The 24,450-nt window shown below is 43.7% G+C and overlaps 1 protein-coding gene and 1 pseudogene across 1 annotated transcript; both read left to right on the top strand.

Moving 5' to 3' along the window:
* Positions 1-10,470: 10,470 nt before the first annotated feature.
* Positions 10,471-12,131, top strand: LOC116693990 (gigaxonin-like; annotated as a pseudogene).
* Positions 12,132-17,729: 5,598 nt separating this feature from the next.
* On the top strand, positions 17,730-19,652 carry LOC116693439 (forkhead box protein L1-like). Its single transcript, XM_032522430.1, has one exon. The coding sequence runs from the start codon at positions 17,936-17,938 to the stop codon at positions 19,094-19,096; it is 1,161 nt and encodes a 386-aa protein (XP_032378321.1). The 5' UTR covers positions 17,730-17,935; the 3' UTR covers positions 19,097-19,652.
* Positions 19,653-24,450: the final 4,798 nt, after the last annotated feature.

The raw sequence follows: 24,450 nt of genomic DNA on the forward strand, positions 1-24,450 counted from the left end.
GTGGTGTTGGGGGGTGTGTGTGTGTGTGTGTGTGTGTGTGTGTGTGTGTGCACGCGAGCGAGTGCATGCGTGTGTGGGCATGTGTGTGCGAGCGCCTGCATGTGTGTCTGTGTGTGCGTGCGTGCGGGTGTGTGTGTGGTGTGTGTGTGGGGTTGTGGTGTGTGTGTGGGTGTGTGTGTGTGTATGTGGTGCAAGCGCACGGAAAATAAGAATCACACTAAAGGGCCAGACATGTAGAGTTTATTGGCTGCTTTCTACTTATTATTATGATTATATTATTTGGGTTAGAGGGATCTCACTTCCCTTCCGGTTGGTCCTCCACATAGGTGGAGGCAGTTGAATCATACAAATACCTCAGGCTGTGGCTGGACAACACACAGCAGCCACCTGGACAGGAAGACACAGAGCCGGCGGGACTTCCTGAGGAGGCTGCGTCCTTTACATCTGCAGCAAACTGCTGTGGAGTTCTACCAGTTGTGGTCACCAGTGTCCTCTTCTACACCGTGGTGTGTCTGGGGGGCAGCATATCAAAGAAGGACCCCACAGGCTGGAAAACTGATGAGGCGGGCCGGCTCGTGGTCGGCATGAAGTGGACTCATGGTGACGTGGCAGAGAGGAGGACGGACAAATGCTGGACATTACTGAAAATGCCAGCCCCCCCCCCCCCCCGCACACCGTCATCAGCACCCAGAGGAGCCGGTTCAGTGGAAGGCTGCTCCTTCCCAGTGGAATCCTTTTGTCCTCATGCATTAGTCTATACAACTCTCACTAGGGGGGAGGAGGAAATGGGGAGAGAGGACTAACAATACTAATACATACATCACACACATACAACATACATACATACATACATACACAATACAACATACATACAACATACACACATAACACACATACACATATCATACATACACACACTCATACAACACATACATACAATACATACATACAACATACACACAACATACACACATAAATACACACTAAACATACATAACAATACACACAACTACAACTAATCATAAACATACATACACAAATACACACATATACAACAATACATACATACAACATACACATACTAACATACATAAAACACATACATAAATACACCACATACATACACACATACATACATACACATACATACATACATACATACAAATAACTACACACACATACATACATACATACATACACATAATACATACACACATACATACATACACATACATACATACACACATACATACATACATACAAACATACATATACATACATACATATATTATATACATACATACATTCATCATACATTCATATACATACATACCTACATTCATCATTCATACACACAGTACACAAACAGACATACATACATACACACCTGGACTTCAATTCACACCTGGTCACTTTATCACTTCAATACTGGACTCAACACTGACACTTTAATAATAATTGATGGTCTTTTCTTTTTTATTTGACGATTGTTCTTATTGTGTTATTATTATTATGTTATTTGTTGTCTTTATACTGTCTTTTTTAATCTATTTTTATTTATTATTCTTGTAAAACTGCTGCTGGAATTTTCAATCCTCGCGGGAGTTCTCCAAAAGGATCAATAAAGAGAGTCTAAGTTCAGTCTAAGTCTAAAGGCTGCAGAACAGGTTCCTTAGCCGTGCTAGAATTAGCAGATGAAGCCAGCCAATGATTCCGTTTTAAAGTGGAGCTGCAGCCAGCGGCTCCCAACAACCTGCTTACAGGTCTGGAGATGACAACTCAGCAGCTGGGCACGGATCTCAGAGTCGGCAAATCTGCTGAAAGCTTTCTGCTTTGGTTTGGACGCACAACTAGATGGGCCAAAATATATTTTGATATGAAACTTTTGAACAAAAAACACATTAACAAAAAAAAAATAAGTGTTGGCAACAGTTGCCATCCGTTGGGTCCTCTGGTGGACAGACTATGCAACGGCCTCAATAACAGGGACGTTGCAGAGCGTCCTCGGGTGGACAGACTATGCAACGCCATCACTAACAGGGACGTTGTAGAGCGTCCTCTGGTGGACAGACTATGCAACGCCATCACTAACAGAGCGTCCCTGGTGGACAGACTATGCAACGCCATCACTAACACAGCGTCCTCTGGTGGACAGACTATGCAACGCATCACTAACAGGGACGCTGTAGAGCGTCCTCTGGTGGGACAGACTATGCAACGCCATCCTAACAGGGACGTTGTAGAGCGTCCTCTGGAGGACAGACTATGCAACGCCATCACTAACGGGGACTTTGTAGAGCGTCTTGGAGGACAGACTATGCGACGCCATACACTAACAGGGACGTTGTAGAGCGTCCTCTGGTGGACAGACTATGCAACGCCATCACTAAGGGACGTTGTAGAGCATCTCTGGTGGACAGACTATGCAACGCCATCACTAACAGGGACGTTGTAGAGCGTCCTCTGGTGGACAGACTATGCACGCCATCACTAACAGAGCCTCCTTGGTGGACAGACTATGCAACGCCATCAATAACAGAGCGTCCTCTGGTGGACAGACTATGCAACGCCATCACTAACAGGGACGCTGTAGAGCGTCCTCTGGTGGACAGACTATGCAACGCCATCACTAACAGGGACGTTGTAGAGCGTCCTCTGGAGGAAAGACTATGCAACGCCACACTAACGGGGACTTTGTAGAGCGTCCTCTGGAGGACAGACTATGCGACGCCATCACTAACAGGGACGTTGTAGAGCGTTCCTTGGTGGACAGACTATGCAACGCCCACACTAACGGGACGTTGTAGACCATCTTGGTGGACAGACTATGCAACGCCATCACTAACAGGGACGTGTAGAGCGTCCTCTGGTGGACAGACTATGCAACGCCATCACTAACGGGGACGTTGTAGAGCGTCCTCTGGTGGACAGATATGCAACGCCATCACTAACAGGGACGTTGTAGAGCGTCCTCTGGTGGACAGACTATGCAACGCCATCACTAACGGGGACGTTGTAGAGCGCCCTGGAGGACAGACATGCAACGCCATCACTAACGGGGACGTTGTAGAGCGTCCTCTGGTGGGACAACTGCAACGCCATCACAACAGAGCGTCCTCTGGTGGACAGACTATGCAACGCCATCACTAACAGAGCGTCCTTGGTGACGACTATGCAACGCCATCACTAACAGGACGCTGTGGGTCTTTTGGTGGACAGACTATGCAACGCCATCACTAACAGGGACGTTGTAGGCGTCCTCTGGTGGACAGACTATGCAACGCCATCACTAACAGGGACGGTTGTAGAGCGTCTTGGAGGACAGACTATGCGACGCCATCACTAACAGGGACGTTGTAGAGCATCCTCTGGGGACGACTATGCAACGCCATCACTAACAGGGACGCTGTAGAGTCCCTGGGGGACAGGACTATGCAACGCCATCACTAACAGGACGTTGTAGAGCATCCTTGGAGGACAGACTATGCAACGCCATCACTAACAGGGACACTGTAGAGCGTCCTCTGGGGGACAGACTATGCAACGCCATCACTAACAGGGACGCTGTAGAGCGTCTCTGGTGGACAGACTATGCAACGCCACCATAACAGGGACGTGTGAGAGCGTCCTCTGGAGGACAGACTATGCGACGCCATCACTAACAGGGACGTTGTGAGCATCCTCTGGGGACAGACTATGCAAAGCCATCACTAACGGGACGCTGTAGAGCGTCTCTGGGGGACAGACTAGCAACGCAACTAACAGGGACGCTGTAGAGCATCCTTGGAGGACAGACTATGCAACGCCATCACTAACAGGGACACTGTGAGCGTCCTCTGGGGGACAGACTATGCAACGCCATCACTAACGGGACGCTGTAGAGCGTCCTCTGGTATTATATCACTGTCGTTACAATGTTGAGAGTTCAGTCTGGTGTCCAGTTTGGTTAAAATCTGTGGAAATTTCACAGTTTTGCAACAAAAATCTGCGTTTCAACTTCATTCTATGTGTAATAAAAGTTCAATATATAGTATTTGTGACACCTTAGTAGTATTGGTGACACCTACTGGACAAATAGAAAAATGTGGTATTTGAGAAAATATATGGGAATTTGGTGGGAATAAACTAAGCTTTTATCAAGAATTATAAGTAATAAATAAGTCACCTAAATTTAAATCTTGGTGCAGCCTCTGGCTTAGCCAGCAGAGTGGGAGCCCCATGTAGGCTGAGTCCTGTGAACATGTGGAAGTGGACGGGATGTTTTCTAGTTTAATTAAGACAGCAAAGGTACTTGGGTTTTATTTATTTACTCTGGACAAGCTTAAAATACAGTGAACATGGATCAACATGGTTAACAAATTTAAAACTGTTTACTCAGTGCTTCACACATACTGTATAAAATACGTAACTATGGAGGAGGTTGTAATATCTGACGAGGTGGGGGGGGCTTCAACATTTTAGGCCAAGGACCCCATAGCTAAAAGAGTGACAGAGCTGGGACACCCTACTACACACATATATATATACACACACATATATATATACACATATAATACATATAGTTGCAAATTACACTGGGCCAGATGGATGAAAATGAATGGATCAATTTGCAAACATCATGTTTTAATGTTAAACACGTCAATGCATGTGGAAGGCACAGTGTCCTTAACTTAACTGGATCTGCGGATGGCCCCCTTACTTAGTAAGCATATCATCAACGTGTGTGGAATTAAATGTTTTTGTTTTGCTGTTTTTTAAATGAAATTTGAATGAATTCTTTTCTTAAAATAAGACGATTGCTAATAATATGTTGGATTCATGTTCATGTCTATTTTCAGACATTTCTTATTTTAACAACAGCAAAAAAACAAGTCTGAGGACCCCAGGGATCACAGACCCCCTGTTGAAGATCTCTGGCCTATCAACACATGGACCCTAAAGTGGAGTGACCGTGGTCTGATTGGAGGTTCTGGTGGTGTCTGTTGTCTTTGGAACGAGATATTCACGGCCCAGTGCAGCAAGGACTCTGCGACTGTGAACTGACTGAAATCCTGCAGATTGGCTCCTGACACTTGGTAAGAGTAAGTGAACAGCCTGCCGTCGCTGGAACAGTGGCCCTCCTTCTGAAGACAGCCCCGACACTTAGACCCGTGGTGACTGCTGCCTCTTTGGCCCCGGAGTCTGCGAGTGTCAAAGAGCCAAGACGGAGGGCTTCCATGATTCCTCTCCACTGTGGGCTCACTACTCTTCTCTTTGCCTTCCTAATTTTCCCTTAACAGTCACCTCAGGGTCTTTTCCCAGAGTCTGGCCCTTGGTCCCCAGCTGGAAGACGCTGCTGTGCTGTGCGGTGTGGGGGCTCGCCTGTGGAGGGCCACAGGGTTACGGTCTGAGGAAGGGCTCTGTCGGACATGGCAGAAGGTGAGGTTACAGAAGCAGCAGTGGTGGGGACGCTTGCTGAGTGAGGCAGCTTCTGGTACGGCGGGAGGGAGCTGTGCTGCCCTTGCTGGACTCTGATGTCTGCCAGATGCTTCTTTCGAGCTGTGGACAGGAAGTTGCGTGTGGTTGGGATCACAGAATGAGCAGACTTGAATGCGGTAGCAGTGGGATTGTGCAGTGACTGGGTTGGTGTTGCTTCTGGGGAGGCATCAGAGGATGATAAGGTGTCAAATGGGGGAGGAAAAATGTCCCATGGGTTGGATAAAGTCTTGGTGTCACTATCAATAATGACTGGGATCATGTCCTCATGTAGCATGATGCTGTCCTCCTCAGGAGGGGAATTCTCATGGCGTCTGGATCTCTGTCTACAAATGCTGGCTGGCTATTCGCCACTCTCCATCATCAACAGAAAGCTGCATGGTCTCTGTAGGTTTGCCAATTTGAAGTGAATCTCTCTTTTCTGTCCTCAGAGACAGCAGAATGTCCACTGTTGTCATGCTTTCAACATTCGGTGGCGTTTGCAGCTGCTGAGCGTCTTCCTCCGGGATGAGGAGACACTTTATGGGGACTTTGAAACATTTGAGTCCCTATATCGACCCTGTCAAACCCCAGCTCGTGGCAGTGGACATGTCCGGGTGGATAAGCGTGGAGGTGGAGGGCTGCTGGCTCACCCCCAGCCTCTCCTGGACGTCCCAGCACCGCCTGCAGACAGTCATGCTGCCACTCCCCAGCAGCTCGGACAGATCAAAACACACAGGCTCTTCTGAGAGTCCTGTGTCTCCTGACCCAGCAGGGCCCTCCATGTCTTGCAGATCTTCAGCCTGATGGAGGCCTGTGTTGTGCTGCAGGGGGTGTTGTCTTTAGTGGACCAGCTGCGGTTGTAGCCAGCTCTCCAACTGATAAGTAGAACCTGCATTTAGTCTGTTCCAGGGCCATGTGAAACTGCAGCCGGTAGTCCTGGATGCACACCGTGCTGTGACCAGGCTGGTGAAACACTCGCGGTCCTCATGGTCCTGGAGATGTTCCCGGCGGACGCCGTGAGGATGGCAGGGATCTGGAGCACCCCGTCGGATAGAAAGAGCAGCCCTGTGGGGCCCTCAGAGCCCTGAGCCTGGGACTGAGACATCTGACCCACCCCGATGACATGAGCCTTCAGCCGCCGCTGCTGCTCCCCCCGGACCGCCATGGCTCAGGATGAGGCGCTCTATCCACGGAGACAGTCTGCCGAGCAGCTCGACGCATTATTGTAGTTTCAAACTGTCTGTCTCAGTTATGTTCCGTCAGGCAACATGTAGCAGGCTCACTGGTTCCACATCACAGCATCGCCACAAAGACAACACGTTACCACACAGGAGCCATCATGCGATAGTAATGTGTGGTTTGATACGACTGATTTAATTGTAGGAAGAAATTTGAACTCAAACGCTTAAACTGCCCGGACTGGTAACGTTACTTTACTGACTGATCTGACCCGCTACGGGCAGTATTACAGCGATGTTGCATTATTCTCCCGTAGCTAGCTTAGCTTAGCATGCATATAAGAGCCTATCATACACACGTAGTCAGCACTGTTACGTTTATTATCTGGGCAAAGCATAACACCATCATACCTTAGACGTTTGGCCAAAGTTATGGCGGCGACAATCGTTTCAAGTTACCGAGAGAGAACAGTGGTACCGAATGAAGGCGAGTTTTCCTTCAAATTAAAAGCACAAATGTTAGTCAATGTAGTGGAAGTACTATTGCATAGACCAGTAGGCCCATGGCCATAAATATATGGCGAAAAAATAAGGTGAAAACATGTTTACCAATGCATATTACATATCATTAATTTAGCTATTTGTATTGCAAAACCAATATACCAACATCGTTGATTTAAAAGGTTTATTCACACCGGAAATACGGTTTTGGTGCATTCACGTTGGCTTTGGCCCCGTTCCGATTCTTTATCTTTCGTATTTCATACATCCATTTCCAAATCCAGACAATGACCCAGCGAGAAAGTTTTATTATCTTTTTTTGAAAATGCATGTTTTACAAAGTCTTATCTGTATCTGGTACACAAATATTTATCGCAATTGTGTCGGTTCACAGGTTGCTATTAAGTATTGGAACTTCAATTTGAAACGCTTTCCGCCTAGCTGATGCTGCATTCAGGTACCAGATGAATTCTCAAGCCAAATAAAAGGCGTGTTCTTTCTACTTGTTTAAAGATATATTTAACTAATCGGTATCTTTGGCCTAAGAATGGCAGCTTATGTGAATATGTATGTTTATCGTTAATCTTAGATCAATAGCTCATATAATTATACATATAAATATATAAACAGGAGTCACATATTTACCACATTTCCTTGACGATGAATGCAGCATAATACAAATGTCTTCACGTCCATTTACAACATTCTCGCCTGGAGTGATTCATGTTGTCTTAAATGCAGGAAGGTGAGTCTGTGAAAAGACAAGCGCATTTCGTAGTCTCAAGGTAAGACACTTAGACCGTCTGAACTGGAATTAACAAAAAGAAGAAAAAAAACATGACATAACAAGTTTGAACCATTGGAAACCATGACGTGACAGTGCAGGCTCGAGCTTGTAGCTTTCTCCGTTAGCTAGCTAGCTAGTCATTCGGCTAACCAAATGAGAGTCGGCTGCTTAGTTCCCTCTCCGCTGTACCCTGGAAGTCATTTTGAAACATGGTATCGTCAGACATGTTTAGGACTGTTCTTGTTTGCTACTAGCCTAGTCTAGCCTTTACGTGCCAGTTCACCAGCAGCTTGTAAACTCAACGTTCATTTCAAAGCATGCCCCCCACTAGCCCAGTAATGTAGAACAATATAGCGTTACAGTTACATTGTTTGGATTTTGTTGTCACATCTCGCCACTGTGGGGTTAACCTTTGTTAAAGCCATTTCTTTCTATGAAACAAGTGCTGTGGGTGTATAGAGTGCAAGGCTAACCAAAATGTCTGTGTTCATTTGTTTGAAGGGAAGCCTGGACATGCCCGATTTGTATCAACTGAAACCGGTTCCAAGGTTGGACCCACAACTTCTCAGAAAACTCCTCCGGGTCCTTCGCACCTTCTGGCAGGAGAAAAGTTTCACGATGCGCTGCTGGTGGTGATGGAGAGGAGCTACCTGTCACAAGAACATCCTGGCTGCTGCCAGCCCGTATATAAGGTCTGCTCATGCTCTTTATCAATCTCGCAGTCATTCACAGCTAGCCCAGATATGATCATACCTTTTGATTGGATGAATCCCTTTTTTGTATCACAACATTTTGGCCAAATGAATCAATATTATATTTGTACATCTATCTATATGTAAGGTTGACTGGTGCTTTCACAGAATAGTAACACAACGAGAGTTTTGATCAATATTCTCCAATAATGTGGAATCAATGAATAATTTAGTAAAGGCAAATAATAAGAGAGGCAGCTAGTAAGTCTGGTAACTTATAAAATGACACACTTTACTGTAATGCAGCCTTTAAAACCAGGAAAAAAAAATCATATCACAGTATAAGGATATCCAATTTTTAAGCAGTATCTAGACTCATATATCGATATATTTGCCAGCATTACTGTATTGTCATGTGATGTTCACATACAACAGAATTTTTCCTGTCTCTCATAAAAGAAACTGTTCCCATTCACTGTGCTCAAACACACACTCACCTACGCACACATTAAGATACAAAAATAGTTTAAAAAAAAAAAAGAAGAAAGAAGATAAATATGATTGTCTTTGCCTGGTTTTACAATATTATAGCACTAGGGTGCATCTCCTGTCCCAATGCGATGATACAGCTGAGGGGAATAATAGAGTATATCAGGTTTCTAGTATAATGTTTTGTAAATATTCATTTCTGTTAATGGTTCCTGGTAGGACCAAGTGAACTACAATCCCCCAAAGGATGATGGGTCTACATACAGAATTGAGCTGCAGGGCGTCTCGGCCATATGAAACAGATCCTGGACTATATCTTCAGTGGGGAAGTGAAGTGCGGAGCATTTAAAACAACAAAGTGACATGTATGTTTTAGGTGTTGTACAAAATATCAATATTTATCATCATCCCGTATTAGCTTGCACAATGAACAATGTGGAAAGGCTGCAACATACTGCAAAGACACTCAGAGATTTTTATGTGTTAGTGTGAAGAAAACTGTCATTCTTTTTTCAGTTGCCCTTAGTAGTCAATTCAATGTTTAATTTGTTTATAAATATTTTTAAAAAGATTTTCTTCATTTGTTGTATTAAACAAGCAATTTGTAGTACTTCAGTAAAATACCCAAACAGCAGGAATGTAGAACTGCGTACACTTAATATCTGTTTATTTTTTATTTTACCAGGATATTGCCATTGAGATTCAGTCTCTTTTACAAAAGAGCCTGGCCAAAACAGCAGCATAAAAAGTTTCAACATAAAACAAACAACAGATTTAAAGCAAATGACATCAATAGCCAATGATCAGAGTTCAGTAAAAGGACGTGTGCGTTCAGTGGTTAGTAGAAAGTCCTTAATCCTGTTTTAAAACCTCCATGTAATAAAATATCTAGCTTAGTGACTTTGTAGCTCACACCAAGATGATGGACAAAACATAGGTGGCACTTTCACCAAACGCATTGCAATTTATTACTAGTAATACATTATCGGGGTATTAAAAAACTTATCTATAATATATTTCTCATATTGTTCAGAACAGCTACATACATTATTTTAAAGTATTTCTGCAGAAAAACAAAAGCAGCAGTTTGTTAAAACAAAGAGCGGCTCTGCTGACAGTGAATGCATCGTTGTGGAGGCTGTTTCTTCCTGAAGAGTTCAGTGGGGACCCTGAACGCATTGTGGACATGAAATACGAGAACGTGTTTAAAAAAAAATCTGAATTAGTTTAATTCAATTTCTCTGCGTGGAACAGTGGAAAGATGAACTAAGACGGTTTTGGTGTTTATTAGTTTCTCTCCACTTTGAATAAGGGTGTTTTACGATGATAAAAGCAGTGATTATTCCATGGAGTCGGGGGTTTGGTGATGGTGAAGTCGGGGCTGTTCATGGTAAACTAAAAGGATCCAATCTTTAACTAAAAGGTCTATCTTGTAGGGATCCACCCATAAAGTGTTGCACACACTTAGAATAAAATCTGAGTCTGTCAGCAGGCAGCAACACAACTTCTAGTGGACGCTGACAGATGCTGAACATCTGTACCTGTAGGGGTAAACATTACAGCTTGTTTCTCCCTGATGCTGAACATCTGTCCTGTAGGGTAACAGTACAGCTTGTTTCCTCCCTGATGATGAACTCGTCCTGTAGGGTAACATTACAGCTGTTTCTACCTGATGATGAACATGTCCTGTAGGGTACATTAACACTTGTTTCTCCCTGATGATGAACACTCTGTCCTGTAGGGTAACATTACAGCTGTTTTACCTGATGAACATCTGTCCTGTGGGTAACTACGCTTGTTTCTACCTGATGAGACATCTGTCCGTAGGGTAACATTACAGCTTGTTTCTTGTTTGAATACCAGACCAGTTTCAGAGTTGTCGTGACATACACACACACACACACACACATATATATATATTATATATATATATATATATAATATATATATAAACAAACAAACCAGAATACTAAAAATTGTAGCGCTGTTAAACAACAGTGCCATAACATGAGATCAGCAACGAGACATTTGAGTATACAAGTACAGAGATGGGTTAGTCATGGGCAGAGAAAACAGATATAATGAAAACATGAGAGTCCATCCATGAAGGGTGTAAGAGGCCTTTCTTGACTACCTAATAAAATTGTGTGATGACATTTGCCTTTCCTTACACCACAGATCAGTTGAGTGAAGAGACCACCAGGACATGGTACAGGCATCTGACATGCTCCTCATGTCAGACCTGAAGTCCCTGTGCTGCCAGTTCTTACAGAGCTGCATCACCGCAGGAACTGCACGGCATCCGGTTTCTCTCTGCACTACTGCCTTTACCACGTCCACTCGCCGCCTGAGGTCTTGCAGACACATTCGTGACGTGGCGCGCACGAGGAGTTAGGGAGTTGCCCCGGACCGGCTCTGCGAGCTGCTGGCCATGGAGAAGCTAAACGTGGGCAACGAAAGCACGTGCTGGGCGGTGGTGGATGGTTTGCCCATGACGAGGATCGCGGGGGGTGATGCTTACTGCCGGTTAAGAGTGGAGATGGGGTTTGAAAATGTAAAAGGGTATGTTGACTTTTCTGACAACAGCTGGTTTTTGAAAAATTATACCATTATACATTACATCAGTAATGAGTAAGTTAATTTTTCAAGTGCCGACCAGGCTGGTGGCTTCCCTTGTATAGTTCCCTAGTCAAACTTTTTATTTAATAAGTTGGTTGATATCTTTTATGGAAGGTAAGCTTTGAAATTTATGTGGTACAAAAAAACCAAAGAGTTTAGCTTCCCATATCTGTAACATTACAATGAATGGAAGTCACAAGTGGCTTTGGCCTTTAATGAACACTAGTGAAGATATATTTCTGAATAGCCTCTGGTGGGGAAAAAGGGAATTTATTTGCTCTAAGTGCGCCAAGTTGTTTGTTTTAAACCAAAAGTGGTCTTGTGTCTGTATTTGAGGATCACATGAAGGAAGTGATGTCTGCAGTATGGCTGCAGGGCCTGGATGTGAGCTACCTGAGAGAGAAATAGGAACCCGTAAAATGCTGTCCACATTTAAATGTTGCTATAGTTTATTATTAGGGAGTAACACACAAGCCATGTGATGATGGGAATTCAGTCAAAGGGATTCACATGTTTCACATTACCTTAAATTTAATAAGTAATGAAGCCCAGATGGGGAAAGGACTGAGAACATGTCTGGGTGGGTGACAGAGGCACAGTCCTTGTTTGTTTTAATATTTAGCATATCATGGCTTTGCTGAAGGTGCCATTGTTCTGTACATGGAATACTGTCATATCATGTGCTCTGTTTTTAGAGGTAGGTACAAAAGAGGTTAAGAGAGAGATTTGTTGTGGGAGGGGGGGGGGGGGTTCTTTTGTGCATAAATTAAATACACCTCATGGTGTGCTGCATGGTATCCCAGGCCATGGGAGAGCTCTGATGAGGGAGGTGACACAGAGTACTGTCGCAGGTGTGGTGGATGGCCAGCTGCAGGGTGAGGCTCTGCTCGCTGCCTTCAAACCCGAGGCTACTCGGAGTGTATTGTTATTGCCGGAGGAGAGGATCGCAAGGAGTCATTGTCCCACCGTCTTTATTATCATTTTCTCATCTATATGGCTTCATGATTACACCAGCATTACTATTGTCATGAACTTTGATTTCCACTTCACTCCGCAAAACTAAGACTATGACAGAGGCAACAATGATTTTCTTAGAGTAAACCAGAGAAAGAGGGTAATTAGTGACGACATGGTCGGCTCTTAGTCCCGCATGGTTTTGATGGGTTTTGTCCTGTACAGAAGCGGAAGCCAACCGCTGTGACGCGCGATGTGTTCCGCTCTACGACGCCAACAGAAGGCCGGATCGAGCTGCAGCCAATGAGTGTCGCACGCCTCGGCCACGGGGTGGTCGCTGCGGTCCGTGCTGGCTAGACAGAATACATTCAGCGCCACTGAAAAGGGGCGGGGCTAGAGTGCTGACAATTAGGAATCTATTGGATCAGAGTTCAGTCTTGGGTGCCTGTTCTGCCAATCTTCCCGTCCTGTCACATGACCAATTTAGTTGCCATGACGACTATCTAAATTCTGATACCATGGAGCTAGCACTGGAATTGGCAGACGGCTGAAAGTGGCTGGACTGAGCCTATAGAAAATAGGTATTCTGATATAATTCTTTAAAAGTGAAACAATATGAATATGATGTTTATTTAGCAGAATGAATTTGTGTCTGTCATCCCATATTACTATGATTAAGTATATTTCTATGCTGTATTAGTAGTGTAGTAGTGACACTGCCACTGTCAGGCCTGCAAAACATAACTGACTAATGAAATGTTTCTTGCTGTCAGAGGGTTTTCTGTTTGTGATGGGCGGAACAGAATGAACACAGCATGCCTAGACAGTGGAGAGAAATTGACCCCTGACTCCAACACCTGGAGCCCCATACCCCAATGCTACAGGTATACGCAACTTTCAGTAACTTTTTTTCTGTCCATTTCTCTCCCCTTTTTCTTGAGATTTAACTATAAACAGTTCAAACCCTCTCTCAGTTCAATCAATAGACACTAACAGATTTAAAACGATGTACCGTTTGCTATGGAATTTGTGCTGTTGATGGTATCAAGAGGATAAATTATCAGTCCACCATACAAGCTGTGTTCCTGCAGCCATGTTACATACATGTGCAGGAGCAGCACAGATACCATGTTCCAGACATAAAAAACAAACAGAGAGCAAGTTAAAATGGTAGATCAAATACTGTGATCAGAAACCTTGTTCTGCTACATGACACTAGGTGTCAGCAGAGCTCCAGCACGGCTTCAGTTTCAACACTGTGACACTTCCAGCAGATTTGTCACTGACCACGCATTCCCAGTCACTGCTTACACTTTGTAGGGAAAAGTGGTATCACATGTTTTATGTGTGTTCTTTATATAGTTGACATGTTTTTAACAAAACTATGTATGAAAATAACCCTTCAATATTTGTTATGTTTGATAGATGAAAATCCGATTCAGAGTATTTAACGCTAGTGTGGGTTTCTGTCGCCACCGTGAGGAGTCTAAGTAATGACAACAACACTGTTGGGCGCATCCACATGGTAGACACATCATTTATAATTCATTACATTTATATAGTGCTTTATATAGACACTCAAAGCGCTCGGGGGGGGGACACCACTGTCTAACACCACACACACACACACACACACACACACACACACACACACACACACACAGAAAGGACTGTTTCAGTGAAATGAGAAAAATATTTGCATATTCATACATTTTAGATGAGTAGATGTTGAATTGAACATTTTATGAGGAAAACATATTATTATTCTGATCTTGGTAGGGATCTTTAAGGTAACTAGACAGCACGGATCTGCTCTAACTAAACTAAGAGCAGGCAAGAAAGAAAACATCTGGAAAATCTTAAAGTCAATTTGTGAGTTGGCTGTGTGGTAGCATACTTTGAAAATGTTTTCTTTGATTTGCTTGATTTGTTAAATTCTATCATGGCTACGAAACGTTTTTGTGACTTTTTTTAAAGCTTGATGTGGACCAAACTGAAGCGAGAAGACTACATGAGACATGCAATAATACAGTCGAAATATTTAACGTTCCTGATAAACCAAAAGCACATCAGTAAACTCTACATGTCATCTTGATGGGATTCTTATTTTCCAGTGTGGCCCTTAGTGAAATAGAGTTTGACACCCCTGTTTTACAATATGTTTTCCAAAAAAATTCCTAACAATTCTTGCTAGATTTTTGCTCTCCATAATTACAGACAGACACAATTACACCACACAATGAAAATCCTGATTGATACGCAACACAAACCTGTGAGTGCCTGAGACAGAGCCGTGTCTATCTGCAGATACCTCAGCTCGTAGGATGAAGTCACATGTTCTACAGTAGACACTGGCTCCCAGTTGAACTCAATGAGATGTGCTGTTTTAATTGAGAAGCTGCAGGCAGGCTCTAGGACTGTATTGCCTTACAAGGACAACATGGACAGGGTTATTTGTAGATGTGAGCATGATGCTTTATATTATGTATTTTCCTGTTTATAGGTCAAAGGAGGATTATAACAACTTTACAAGTGCGCACAGCTGGCTCCTGATTACATTAGGGGTTTGGAGCTTTCAGTGGATAAACTCAGAAGTTGCTCTTTTACTCTGTTTCTCTCTCAGCAGACGGTGATTCATTAGCAAATAAAAGTAGACTAACATGCAAGTAGAAGACGTGTACAGGCCAAAGCAAGCAGGACTTGCATTTTCAAAGGGCAGCTGCAGGGGAATTTCTCCCCCCCCCAAACTACAGAAGACACATTTTAGATTTGATACTAATGCAAGAGCATATATCTATCAGCCGTGCACCAGACAAAAGCAGCCTGTGATGTAAGCAGCTGGAGTTCTTAAGAGGGCAGTTAACCACCTATAAACCCATAAAGTGAAGTCAGCTAATTCACTCACCAAACTCCACGCTGTGATCTTCGACCCCATAGGACTAAGACATCTTACTAGTGTACATCATGATTAACACCAGGGCTGTCCAGACTCGAGACACTGTCCTGTTGTTCTGTTGGACTCGGCCATTGGACTCCCCAAATATTCTAGTTGGTCAAGCCCGAGTCCAGCACTATATGCTTTAATTCTAAAGTAACTTACTCCTTCAAACCAAACCACTGATGAAGCGCGCTCGTTCAGAAAACAGCGATTAGTTTTCTTCTAATCCGTCTAGACTGGTGGCCCGGTGTACACCCGGCTGCATCATATTTCATTTAGCCATAGACACAATGTCAGAGAGCACTTTGTTCTATGGACTCTCCAGGACAAGTAATAAGTTCAAGAATAAGAACATTTCCATTTTGTATTTTAAGTAAATAATATGGCCTAATTTGATCCTATAGTGTGTTACTCTGCACCTGCTTTTTGCTTATTACAAATAAAGCAAAATTCTTGAAGACATAATCTTAAAGTAGAAGTTATACTGTGTCTCTCATCACATAAAATATGAACAACCAGGTAAGTGAGTCCTGTTTCTTGTATGGACTCGGTCTCGACTCGGTCTCTACTAGTCCTGGTCTTGGACTTGACTACAGCCCTGATCAGCACTGCATGATCAGTGTGAGAAATCATTTTACATCATTTACAAAGCTCTCAGTTCAGAAGAGCTTGAGTAATGCTTCAAATGAATTAGCAATATTTTCTAGTTTTTAATCTCCCGAGTGCCACAGCTCACTGTACCGTCTGGGGACGTGCAAAAGACCATTTTTTAAGAAATAGTTCTAACCATGCAATGGCAACAAAGACCAAGGCTACTGTTTCCCGCCCTTTGCATGATTAAAAAAGCATGACCTGAGAGACAAGGAGATGATCCATTTCTTCCTAAACTAACTTTAAGATTCTCCAGGTGGGCTTTTTTTTTGCCTGATCTAAGTTTAGTTCAGTTTAACCTAAAAGATGCTGACCTTTAGCATACTCGTGCTGCATGGTTACTTTCAAGATCCCTTAAATCCCCATTAAAAAATAATAATAATATGATATATATATATATATATATATATATATATAAAAAAAAATACAGTTTTGACTGTGTTATTGCATGTCTCATCTAATCTTCTCCCTTCCGGTTGGTCCTCCACATAAAGGCTGCAGAACGGTTCCTTAGCCGTGCTAGAATTAGCAGATGAAGCCAGCCAATGATTCCGTTTTAAAGTGTGCTAGCAGCCAGCCGGCTCCCAACAACCTGCTTCACAGGTCTGGAGATGACAACTCAGCAGCTGGGCACGGATCTCAGAGTCGGCAAATCTGCTGAAAGCTTTCTGTCTTTTTGGTTTGGACGCACAACTAGATGGGCCAAGTTATAACGTGAACCTAAATTGATTGGGGACTATTCAGAGTTTTAACTGTCACACAATGCATGCTGGGAAGTAGGCTAATGTGTTCCTCTTAGATCCTTAGAAAAGGGTTTTGAGGGAGTTTTAGTGAACACTCAGGATGACATTTAATCAACTCATCTCAATTTACAAGACTTTCAGGAATAACAGTTCTGAAAAGGATTTTAATTTTAGGGTGTCTTATGTATCATATAATATTGATGATACAAGATTAGTTGATTTCACTAAACTTCCAAATGATGTGCATCATCAAACATTTCTTATAATAATAATAATAATAATAATAATAATAATAATAATTCAAGAAAATTGAAAATGTATGCGTATAAAGCAGCTGTAGTACTGCAGTAGTTATTGTGATAATATCTTGTCAGTCATCCATCATTTCCTGTGTCCTCAGATCTGGAATCAAACGTGGTGTTATTTTCCCGTCTCTCCGCGCCCCCCCAGTCCAGCCCGGCCCTGTTTGCTTGTTCTCTCTGTGTGAGCAGCTCTCAGCGTCAGGGGGGACGTGATATTTCAAACAGCACATCAGTGCGTTTATGTATTGGGTGCCCGGAAATTTTTCCAAATAAACACAGCTTGATTCGACCTGGGTGGGCAGACTTATCAAGCGACTAATTCTATAAACAGATGAGGGAATAACCCGGCACCTCATTGGTTGTTGGGCAGAGGTGGTGGGGGGCCATGAGGGAGTTTCAGCGCAATGAAATTTTAATTAATGTGGGTGGGCTGAGAACACCGCCGACTGTTTATGATGGACAATTTATTTCCCAATGCAAAGTCAACATAACACAGCAAACGTACAACAATTATTAACATTTTTCTGGGGGCCCTCATGAGGCTGGGGAGTCAGTCAGTGGCGGAGAGGAGCTCCGGGAGCAGGCTTAACTTTCCCCGGGACACGAAACAGCTTCCCCGGAGTCATGACTCTCTACCACGGTCGCCTGCCGTCTCTCGGAGTGCCATCGGCTCTGAGCTTCTCCGCCCCCCCACTCATCTACTTGTACGGGGGGGACAGCGGAGCAGTGGTGCCTGCTGCCCTGAGCTTCATGCCGGCCCGCCAGCAGCCTCCGCAGAAGCCGCCCTATAGCTACATTGCGCTCATCGCCATGGCAATCAAGAGCGCACCGGAGCAGCGCGCGACGCTCAGCGGCATCTACCAGTTCATCATGGAGCGCTTCCCCTTTTACCACGACAACAAGCAGGGCTGGCAGAACTCCATCCGCCACAACCTCTCCCTGAATGACTGCTTCATTAAGGTGCCCAGAGAGAAGGGCCGGCCCGGCAAAGGCAGCTACTGGACCCTGGACACCAAGTGCCTGGATATGTTTGAGAACGGCAACTACCGTCGGAGGAAGAGGAAGACAAAGAGCCAGCAGGACGCTTTGAACTCCAAAACCGGCGGACACAAGCGCACGAAGGGCCCGGGCCCAACCACGGACCCTCAATCCTCTCTGAACCATCATACTGGCTCCGGAGCAGAGGAACCAGCGGGGCAGGATGCAGAGAGGATGGAGACACAAGGAGACAAAAAAGCGATTCTCGTCCCGTTTAACCACGCGGAACCTTCGCAAAATCCCTCCATACAGAGACCTAAAGTGTCCCCTAACCAAGACAGCATCGGGAGGGTGCGTGACGGCCTCCAGCCTACATGTCCCGCTCTGAGACATACTCCGCTGTGCATGGACGGCGCAAATGTCCCAGGCGCGTCCGGCCCCCGGGAGCCAGAGGAGAGACGGTCGGCGTTCAGCGGTAGAGAAACAGAGAGAGGTCCAATCTGCGCCGTCAGTTGCGCAGGAAACACTAACTTGGCTGCACTCGCGCGGGACAGGCTGAAAGGAAATGTACCGAGCAGGGATAAATCGAAAGGTTTTAGCATCGAGAGCATCTTGTCGAAAAGTGAAGACGAAATGCGCAGCAGCGTCCTCGGTTTGTCAGCGGAGACATGCGCAGAGCGCACGAGCCCTGAGTTGAGCTCGTCCGTGGTGTTCGGGGCTCGGCCGCATCAGTGGTACCAGATGGGATTCCCTCTCTGCTCTTACCTGTCACTCACACACCGCGACAAAGTACTGCATTTTAAATGAGTACACATATGAATTTCATGACTTTAATGTATTTTACACACGGATTCGTGGAAGTGTGTAACTAGCTTTGCTTGATGACATTTTCAGGATCTTTGTCATCTTCATCATCTACAGAAATATTCAGACAATGACAAACAGCAGCAGAAGTCTTTTAGAATCACTTTTACGCATGCGTAATTGTCAGTGGTTGTTGTTTGTGGCTGTTATTCCGATAACTGTTACTCCTCAAAGTCTATGGCTGCCCAATTTAATGCTTCACAAAACCAAAAGGTAAAAATATGAATGGATGTTGTCATTGTCATGTGAGTATTAAGGCAAAGCTCATATATAAAATGTTTCTCTCCCATTCATGAGGATGAAAGCCTTTAGAGTAAATCTGTTATGTAGTATGAATGTCATGGCTGGGCCTGTGCAGCCTATGAACTCCAGAGATGCCGCACAATATGAGAATAAATGTAGTACTCAATAATGTAATCAAATGCTATTTTACATTCGACTCTGCTCTGAATTCCATATGAATTATTATGTGCAAAATAAAGATTAGATTGGTAATAAAGTGACAGCATGATTTATTTACAGGCATATTGTTGCTATAGTTGAATGAAATGTCACCTTAAGATTTCTCTTTTTTTATAACAAAAAGAAACATACAAATGCCTTTATTTATTTGTCTTATTTTGTTTACCTCTGAGATATAAAGCTAGTGATGTTCATTGAGTATTGCCAGGCCTCAGCTGTAGAGGACTTTCAGGTTTTCTGTCCTGCACCCTACTATTCAAAATACGTTATTTATCTAAAGTGATTGGATAAAGACATCAGGGACTAACCGTGATGCTAGCAATATTTTTTCGCCAGTATCAACTTCAAATTGATAGTAAGACACATCAATAAATGAGGAAACCCAGACAAGGATTACAGACAAATCCAATGTCAGCAATCATTCTTTTAACATGACTCCAGAAACCTGACGACCCCTAACAACATCTGGACCCAAGGTTTCTTGATAAAAGACTCATGATGAATCCACTGGATTCTAGTCTAAAACGGGGCCTGAAATGGGCCAGTACTCTGAGTACCAGCATTTCTGATTTATGTCCACATGAGTGGACGTAAATCTTACTTCTTATTGTTAACAGTATTATTTTTAGGCTGATTTTCATACTAAAATAGGCTATATAGCAGGATTTATTTGGGAAAACCCAAGCGATTCTATGTGAAAGTCAGACATTCAGCCCCCTCCTAGAGTCCCAATGGAATGATCCTTTGTTCCATAAGAGCACGTTCAGACACTGCATCCATGCAATTGTAAAATTGGCAGTCATATCAGGCTCCGCAGATCCAATTGTTGACTATATGGAGTCACCCCTGCGAGATATACGTAGGAATATAAATATAACCAAGACACATGCAATGATTGTGTAATGCCACTGAAGCAAAGTTACTGTAGGCACAGTGACCTCTACCACCAGTCCAGGGACAGCATTTACTTATGTATAATTATGCATTGTCCCGGATAAATAGCCCTGAAATAAATAAATAAAATAAATTAGGATACTGGCGCCTTCTTTGGTCCAACTCTAAAATGTCCCTGCCTGAACAGTTGGACCCTGGGTCCATTCTTACATGTGCAGCTCGTCTCTGTTAGTCTGAAACAGGACGATGTTGTTGTGCTGGGCTGTATTTTTTTCTTTATTGGAATCCTTGATAGATTTTATGATTTTGATTTTGTGACACCATTCAGTAATGACTGTTTCCCCCCGGACGCGTCTCTTTTGTTTTGAAAAAGCCTTCTGGAAATGAAGGACTACTTCACTCAGTGGTGTAGTCTAGTGATCCGCAGGTTTACGCAGTATACCCACTAAATGCCAATGACAAGCATGCTTTCCATTATATTTTTGACATATTTTGAATTGTCATCTATGTTTTTCTTCTTCACATGGACTGAATAAAGATATTTTATTTTCACCCAAGTGTTTCCGAATACAGGGAAGGAAGTCGTTGATGCTCAAAACTTCCCTGGGGAGGACACCCTGACCCCCCACCATGATGGGATAGTGTAAGGACCCTACTAGTCTCGCTTTGCCAGTCCTTCCTCCACAGCGCTGCAGAGGAGGGTCCTCCGTGATGGGAGATATTCATGCTCTGGCATATTCGCATTTCTTTAAACCAATTGTGCGTGATTAAGGAAGGCTTGTGTCATGTGGATGCAACAACAGTGTTGATGTCATTACTTAGAATTCCTCATGGGGGGAAACTACACACTATAGCTTTAATAACTGCAACTGTGGTCTTCTTTTTTTAATCCTATGCAGAAATCTAAAAGGGTTTGAAAAGATGTCATATAAAACAGTTACCAGATTGGATGTCTATAATAGAAAATGGGGAAAGTAGCTGAGCTTTCTGGAAGGCTCCTAAGAAGCTGTGTGCTGGGGGGGGGGGGGGGGGGGGGGGGGGGGGGACCTGCCTGATGGGCTTGTGGTGTATTGTCTAATTTGTTACTATTTGGTTGAATGGTCTTGAATATTGTAGTTACTGTGTCATCGTTTCTTGATTTTTGTCTGTGGGTGGAGATGACGATGGGGTGTTTTGTATGTCGTTAAAAAATCAAAATAAAATCAAAATGGTTCATCACAAAAAAGAAAGTCCTAAATTAGACTTTCTGCGCTCCGACGTCTTGCAGAAGGACACCTACCTGGAGTCAGAGAGCTGTGCTGTCTAAAGATAAAGACAGGCCTGTAGCTCAGACACAGGAATGTTTGTTGAAATAAATAAACTTCCCCACATTTGAGGAGAGGAACTCACAATCACAAGCATTTCCTGTGTATAGGATTCTTTTGGCCAGACGTGTAAATAAAACATGATGAAAACCTCAGAAGAGAAGAAATGGAGGAGAGAAAAGCAAAGAAAAGAAGGGAGAGTTAACTGAACCCTTTTGGGATTTGGGTGCATTTCCTATTAACACATGAAGCACCAGTAATTGGCTTCATCCTCCAGCGATCTCCAAAGTCTTCTAAAAGCAAAGCCGAGTAATGCATGTTAGATGGTCTCTGGGAGTGTTTGAACAGTCGAAGATTCTCACGAGAAAAGGGAAGTCCTCTCCGTTGGATTTGTTATGGGAGAAAACAAAGTGCGCTGCTGGTTGCAGTCCGAGACGTTCTGCATGCAGGGAGCGCCGGGCTGGACCGGAGGACGGTGCTGCTTTTCCTCTCCAGTGCTTTCTCAGGACCCCTTAGCTGAGAGGGACCCCTTACTAAGATAAGCTACAAATGAATCTTATTAGTGAATAGAATACTAAACTATTAAATTGATAATTATTGGTCAGGGCGACCTCGGGCTCCCTCAGTAGAGCGTTCGCCCCATGTGGGCTGGGTCCTTAGCAGCGGCCCGGGGTTTGAGTCCGACCTGCGGCCCTTTCCTGGCAATTATATACTACATTCATGTTAAGAAAATTTAAATTTAGAAAAAACTAAATGAATAATTTGGTAGCCCCCCTGAGGTGTTAAACATGTCTGCTCTAAGCACACTGCATGCTGGGTAAGGAGGGAGAAACACATTACAAGAACATTAATCAGACCAACTCATGACAAAGTGACCTCCGCCATTTGTCCCAAATATATATTTGTTTTCCTATTTCACCAGCCTTTAGGCCTGTTTAGATGATCATACATATTTATGTGCACTCTGTCTTTGTTCTTCAACTCCCTAAAGAAAGATGTGCTTTCAATTTAAAAACTCAATCAGATTCAATATTCAGATATTGAAGATATTAATTGCTTCATTTTCTCTTGGATCAAGTTTCTTCCCTGACTTGGTGATTCATTTACTTTGTCTTAAAAATGAAAGCTCTTTCTCAGGATGTGAACGCAATCTCAGGCTTAAATACCATCAGTTGTGAAAGAAGTATTTATTTAAGTAAAAGTACTAATACAACAGTGTTAAAATCTGCAGCGCTCAAAAAACACCTGAACACACCAGAGGTGATCAGGTTCATTGGTCATGTTTGGGTATGAAAGGAACATCCACAAATCGGAGTTTTCTGTTGACGACTAAAACTACTTCTGAACGTACACATGTTCCACCAGAACTACTTCCTTCCTGAGCTTAGCCCCGCCCAAGACAATTGTTTGGTTTAAAGAGATGCCAATAAACCAGAGCACGTAGTTCTCCCATCCAGGAATGCTGTGTGGACTAGCCGGACCTTCGTCTGCAGCGCTGTGGAGGAAGGTCTGGCAAAGCAAGAATGTTCTTCTATTGAATCCAAACAAGCCAGAAGCAGAAAACGCATCACTTCCTGTTTAAAAGAGGATTCTTCCCAAGAAAAGACCCACCAGACTCTGTGTCTGTGTGTGTGTGTGTGTGTGTGTGTGTGTGTGCGTGTGTGTGTGTGTGAACATCAAATGTAAAAGCTTTCATCAGGTTGAATCCCTGCTCCGGTGTAGTAATCAGTCATAGAGGATTTATATTATATTACACGTTGTCTCCAGACGGGCGGAGGAGGAAGTCTCTTCTGACGCAGGATGCAGAAATGTTCAGGATTGGAGCATTTCTTTGCAATGCACACGCTAAGAAATAAATCCCATTCACCCAGGAGACCAGGGATCGTGTCCCGCGTGTCACAGAAACCTAGCCCCCCCCACCATCTTTCCCCAAACCTAACTGTCCCGTTCTTGTCCCACGTGTCATGTAACTGTACCTTTTATAAAGCGAGTTCAGCACTTGACCAAGAGTCCGTATTTTACGTGCTGTCTTTACTTTGTGCACATGCAGGCGGGGTAACTGCCTGCCCCCTAACCCTGTAAATGTTGGTGTGTCTGTCGGTTGGTCCACCACTAAAATACGATATGAATATCATAAAATATGATGAAACCTACTCACTTTGGTGATCCCCTGACCTTTTCTCTAGCGCCACCATGTGGATGTGTCGGTGACTACTGGATGGGCTACCATGACTTTTTTTCACACACTCGTGGTCCCCCCAGTATGAATTGTAATCCTATAATCACTTTGGGGATTCTATGACTTTTTCTCTAGCATTATCATCTGGTTCAACATTTTAAGTTGTCCAGTTCTTTGGTTTCTGACCAAAGTGTCATAAACAGATGTCACAAATAGTGGGGCACTATTGGGGATAGCTACACATTAGTTCAGAACATTTTCAGCTGACTTTAAATATCTTCATTGTGACTCATTTTTTGGACAGAGCTGACCTACAGTCCCAGAGAGAGAGAGAGAGAGAGAAAGAGAGAGATAGCTGTAACTCTGGAAAGTATCATCGCTTGCGTTTCATATGCAATCAAGTCCCAGCTCAGTGCTACATCACACGGTTTAAAGCTTGCTGGTTCAAAAGGGCTCCT

Source organism: Etheostoma spectabile, chromosome 8 (genome assembly GCF_008692095.1).
Source record: "Etheostoma spectabile isolate EspeVRDwgs_2016 chromosome 8, UIUC_Espe_1.0, whole genome shotgun sequence".
Lineage (NCBI taxonomy): Eukaryota > Metazoa > Chordata > Actinopteri > Perciformes > Percidae > Etheostoma > Etheostoma spectabile.

What these genes read in the sequence shown, in the direction of transcription:
- LOC116693439 (XM_032522430.1), top strand. Translation starts at nt 17,936, where the DNA reads ATGACTCTCTACCACGGTCGCCTGCCGTCTCTCGGAGTGCCATCGGCT.